General features: G+C 43.2%; 1 protein-coding gene across 4 annotated transcripts in view; it reads left to right on the forward strand.

Moving 5' to 3' along the window:
* LOC306832313 (activin receptor type-2A-like) overlaps positions 1–6,000 on the forward strand; it is a 32,155-nt gene that overhangs the window by 23,628 nt on the left and 2,527 nt on the right. For all 4 annotated transcript variants that reach the window (XM_079356889.1, XM_079356888.1, XM_079356890.1 and 1 more), the window contains 3 exons: positions 1,100–1,238; positions 3,241–3,371; positions 4,532–6,000. The exon at positions 4,532–6,000 is cut by the window's right edge. In XM_079356889.1, coding sequence (XP_079213015.1) covers positions 1,100–1,238; positions 3,241–3,371; positions 4,532–4,726 — 465 coding nt within the window. In that variant the 3' untranslated portion in view covers positions 4,727–6,000. The remainder of the gene's footprint in view (positions 1–1,099; positions 1,239–3,240; positions 3,372–4,531) is intronic.

Here is a 6,000-nt window from a genome sequence, read left to right on the forward strand (position 1 = left end):
CGGCCACTAGGGGGCCCCCAAGAGCACTGTCGTGCTGTACGTCCAAAACGCAGGTCGAGTCAAAAAGCGTAAAAAAAAGGACATATCCTTCAGGTGCAGAAACAAGAAAGAGATTTGTAGCCGTAATTAGCAGCCAGCTAGTTTGAAAACGGCAGGAATCTAATGGGTTTGATGGTGGCGCAGTGGAACTGCCCGTGTCTGTATTTATTGCAATCTTCGCGCGGGCGGCCCAGGTTCACGTTCAGCTCGTGGCGGTCCTTCCCACATGTCTCTCCCCACCTTCAGACTCTATCCACTACCCTCTTCTGCAATAAAGGCTGTAAAACGCCCAAAAATAAATCTTAAATAAATATATTAAAAAAAAACCAACTGAATGTATCTTTACACTGGCCGTTCAAATAGCAAATATTCATGCCAAAGAAAGTTAACTTTGGTAGACTGAGCTCTCTCTGTACAAAGTGAACATTACATAATTAGCTCAAAATAAAAACATGTTATTTAAGACTAATATGTACAAGACTGATGAGACAAGATGACTTTTACAGTAAATACAGAGCTTCAACCCCAGGCCTCTCTCACAGTGTTTTACATTAGGAACAATATGGACACCCTGGACATCACCGGTATCATTTATGTTCTCAACTGGGCCCCCACCATGTCTTTATAAATTACATGTCATGCCAGGCGGACAATAGGATAATATAAACAACACTGCCAGAGCCACAAGGGGTATATAATAGGTGTATGAATGATCAACAATGAATATTATTGGCAGAAATAGAGGGCTCCAAAATCAAATTTTGCTTAGGGCCCCATGGAGGCTTGGGCCGGCTCTGCTCGTACCCATCCCTACTCCACACTACAGACTTCATCTGGATGGGTCCCTGAGTTTTCAGAGGTCCTGAGGTGTAAAAACAGCTGGTGTCACACTGACCCACCATGAACATAACCTGCTAACACATTTTAGCTGTCTGACGGGTACGTTCATTATCATAGTGAAAAGTCATCTTTCAATGTTATTCAGCTAAACCGAGCTGAGGCAGAGACACACCTGTCCATACTCTGACAACACCTGCATGTCTCTTTGTGTGTGTCTCAGGTGGGGACCAGGAGGTACATGGCCCCTGAGGTTCTGGAGGGGGCCATCAACTTCCAGAGAGACTCCTTCCTAAGGATCGACATGTATGCTCTGGGCCTGGTGCTGTGGGAGCTTGCCTCCCGCTGCAAGGCTGCTGACGGTGAGACACACACAAGCCCCTCCCCCTCATAAAGTCCCTCCTCTCCTAACAAGACTTGAGACTTTGCGGACAGAGGTCAGATTGTGGTCAGGTCACATAAGAACGCATGAAGCAGGAGCTTAGTGATTTAGCCAATGTCAAAGGATCAATATTTGTTTTGTCTTAATGAACAGATGGAAACATGTTTTTAACGTTATTCTCTGCTGCTGTGTTGTATTGATCATTGTTAAGAAGAGTGGCGAGTGTGATGATAAAATTGTTGCTGTTTTTAGGACACGGGAAGTAGGCAGCACCCCCTAAATCACTCATAATTAAAACTTCCTAATAGTTTCAAAGACTTGAAACTTTACGCACAGAGGTGATGAGACTTGAAACCTTACACACACAGGTGATGAGACTTGAAACTTTACACACAGGTGAAGAGACTTGAAACTTTACACACAGAGGTGAAGAGACTTGAAACTTTACACACAGGTGAAGAGACTTGAAACTTTACACACAGGTGAAGAGACTTGAAACTTTACACACAGGTGATGAGACTTGAAACTTTACACACAGAGGTGATGAGACTTGAAACTTTACACACAGGTGAAGAGACTTGAAACTTTACACACAGAGGTGAAGAGACTTGAAACTTTACACACAGGTGAAGAGACTTGAAACTTTACACACAGGTGAAGAGACTTGAAACTTTACACACAGAGGTGATGAGACTTGAAACTTTACACACAGGTGAAGAGACTTGAAACTTTACACACAGAGGTGATGAGACTTGAAACTTTACACACAGGTGAAGAGACTTGAAACTTTACACATAGAGGTGAAGAGACTTGAAACTTTACACACAGGTGAAGAGACTTGAAACTTTACACACAGAGGTGATGAGACTTGAAACTTTACACACAGAGGTGATGAGACTTGAAACTTTACACACAGGTGAAGAGACTTTAAACTTTACACACAGAGGTGATGAGACTCGAAACTTTACGCACAGAGGTGACGAGACTTGAAACCTTACGCACAGAGGTGATGAGACTTGAAACTTTACACACAGAGGTGATGAGACTTGAAACTTTACACACAGGTGAAGAGACTTGAAACTTTACACAGAGGTGATGAGAATTTAAACTTTACGCACAGGTGAAGAGACTTGAAACTTACCACACAGAGGTGAAGAGACTTGAAACTTTAAGCATAGAGGTAAGGAGAGACTTGAAACTTTACACACAGAGGTGAAGAGACTTGAAACTTTACGCACAGAGGTGATGAGACTTGAAACTTTACACACAGGTGAAGAGACTTGAAACTTTACACACAGAGGTGATGAGAATTTAAACTTTACACAGAGGTGAAGAGAATTTAAACTTTACACACAGGTGAAGAGACTTGAAACTTTACACACAGGTGAAGAGAATTTAAACTTTACACACAGAGGTGAAGAGACTTGAAACTTTACACACAGAGGTGAAGAGACTTGAAAATTTACACACAGAGATGAAGAGACTTGAAACTTTACACACAGAGGTGATGAGACTCGAAACTTTACGCACAGAGGTGACGAGACTTGAAACCTTACGCACAGAGGTGATGAGACTTGAAACTTTACGCACAGAGGTGATGAGACTTGAAACTTTACACACAGAGGTGATGAGACTTGAAACTTTACACACAGGTGAAGAGACTTGAAACTTTACACAGAGGTGATGAGAATTTAAACTTTATGCACAGGTGAAGAGACTTGAAACTTACCACACAGAGGTGAAGAGACTTGAAACTTTAAGCATAGAGGTAAGGAGAGACTTGAAACTTTACACACAGAGGTGAAGAGACTTGAAACTTTACGCACAGTTTCAAAGACTTGAAACTTTACACACAGAGGTGAAGAGACTTGAAACTTGATGATGATCAACGTGAATCGTCCAAATCTGGCTTTTTGTCATAAGAAATATGCAAAGGTCATGTTTTTTATCTCACACAATTCTCAAACATCTCCGCCTCACAGGTCCAGTGGATGAGTATATGATGCCGTTTGAGGAAGAGGTTGGACAGCATCCATCTCTGGAGGACATGCAGGAAGTGGTGGTCCATAAGAAGCTGAGGCCGACGCTGAGAGAGTGCTGGCAGAAACACTCTGTGAGTCACACTACATTACCCACAATTGATGTAAACATTACAAGCGCTGAGTTAGAAACACTGCAGGTATAGTGCACGTTGAATGCACGCACAGCAGGAGCAGGCTGATTATATGAAGGGTCTAATGTTGTCAAAGAATCAAGAGAGAACTTGTTTAGTGGAATAATAAAGTGTTTCTAAATTTCTCAATTTCCGCATCTGACTAAATAATTGAATCTGTGACTTCAATCTGCTATTGATTCAACAGAACATAATCCCTTCTGTACTGTAACAGAGATGTGTGTCACACAAAATACTATTTTTTTAACTGCAGTACAGTTAATGATTAGAGCTCCCCCTGGTGGCTGCTAGGTAAACTGCAGTGCAGTTAATGATTAGAGCGCCCCCTGGTGGCTGCTAGGTAAACTGCAGTACAGTTAATGATTAGAGCTCCCCTGGTGGCTGCTAGGTAAACTGCAGTACAGTTAATGATTAGAGCTCCCCTGGTGGCTGCTAGGTAAACTGCAGTACAGTTAATGATTAGAGCTCCCCTGGTGGCTGCTAGGTAAACTGCAATACAGTTAATGATTAGAGCTCCCCTGGTGGCTGCTAGGTAAACTGCAATACAGTTAATGATTAGAGCTCCCCTGGTGGCTGCTAGATAAACTGCAGTGCAGTTAATGATTAGAGCTGACCCTGGTGGCTGCTAGGTAAACTGCAGTACAGTTAATGATTAGAGCTCCCCCTGGTGGCTGCTAGGTAAACTGCAGTACAGTTAATGATTAGAGCTCCCCTGGTGGCTGCTAGGTAAACTGCAGTACAGTTAATGATTAGAGCTCCCCCTGGTGGCTGCTAGGTAAACTGCAGTACAGTTAATGATTAGAGCTCCCCTGGTGGCTGCTAGGTAAACTGCAGTACAGTTAATGATTAGAGCGCCCCCTGGTGGCTGCTAGGTAAACTGCAGTACAGTTAATGATTAGAGCTCCCCCTGGTGGCTGCTAGATAAACTGCAGTACAGTTAATGATTAGAGCTCCCCCTGGTGGCTGCTAGGTAAACTGCAGTACAGTTAATGATTAGAGCTCCCCTGGTGGCTGCTAGGTAAACTGCAGTACAGTTAATGATTAGAGCTCCCCCTGGTGGCTGCTAGATAAACTGCATCTCTGTTTGGTCCCCCCTGCAGGGTCTGGTGGTCCTCTGTGAGACCATCGAGGAGTGCTGGGATCACGAGGCCGAGGCTCGGCTGTCTGCCGGTTGTGTGGAGGAGCGCGTTGTTCAGATGCAGCGGCAGACTGGTGTCACGGCGCCTGAAGAGATCGTCACAGTTGTTACCATGGTAACCAATGTGGACTACCCACCTAAAGAGTCAAGTTTATGACAAATCATAGGACCGGTCAGGATGCAGTATGGACTCCCACAGTGAGCTTTCCATCCAGACACAGTGAACAGAGACAGAGGGTGGGGGCTGATCAGGTGACCCACCAGGTAATCAGGTGACCCACCGGGTAATCAGGTGACCCACCGGGTAATCAGGTGAGTTGGAGGACAACATGTTGCCTTATTTCTCTCCCTGCAAGCGACACTGGCATCCGTCCTCATCAGTTCCTGATTTGAACAACAAAATAAAAGACTTCCTTTTAGACTTTTTCTGCACAATTTAACAGGAAACAGATAAATGTTTTCAGAATAAAAGGGTCACCGTTAGGTTTGATGATGCTGAGAAACAGCTTGAATGTCTGAATCACTGCTGTTTATTTTATTTTTATTTTTGAAGATCAACTTCTCAAACACTAAATCTTTGTAAGACATTGGAACATTTTCACTTTTATCTTTTCATCGTAAACACCAGAAAATACACAAAGTGATGCATTTGGTTACATTATAATAAAATCATCAAAGATTCTTGGTGACCTTTACGTCTGATATCTGAGACTCAGTCTGTGATTGGCCAGAAGGTTTAACGTGTCTTCCTCTGTGATGATCTCGTGTTCTTCAGTGGTCATTCTGCGTACAGCTGTACAGGTGTACGGTTTGTAATCCTACTAGCTAAGATACTACTAGCTAACCTACTAGTAGCTAACCTACTAGTAGCTTAGCTAGTAGTAGCTAACCTACTACTAGCTAACCTACTAGTAGCTAACCTACTAGTAGCTTAGCTAGTAGTAGCTAACCTACTACTAGCTAACCTACTAGTAGCTAACCTACTAGTAGCTTAGCTAGTAGTAGCTAACCTACTACTAGCTAACCTACTAGTAGCTAACCTACTAGTAGCTTAGCTAGTAGTAGCTAACCTACTAGTAGCTAACCTACTAGTAGCTAACCTAATAGTAACTTAGCTAGTAGTAGCTAACCTACTAGTAGCTAACCTACTAGTTGCTAATCAACTAGTTAACCTACGGTAACGTTGACACGCTTTCTGTACTGACTTAAGTACACAATCATTTCATGGAAACGTACCATGAAGACCTCATGAAGAGGACAGATGGAACACTGCCAGCATGGTCTGAGGCCACCTTCTGGTATACTGGTCATACTGGTTTATAGGACGAAGGCCACTTTTAGCAGGACCTCTTCTGCACCAGATTTAACAGAACCTTCTCAGAATCTGCTTTATCTAGAACACACTCTAAGAATGACACACACAGAAGGGTG

The sequence above is a fragment of the Symphodus melops genome, assembly GCF_947650265.1.
Source record: "Symphodus melops genome assembly, chromosome: 12".
Taxonomy (NCBI): Eukaryota; Metazoa; Chordata; class Actinopteri; order Labriformes; family Labridae; genus Symphodus; species Symphodus melops.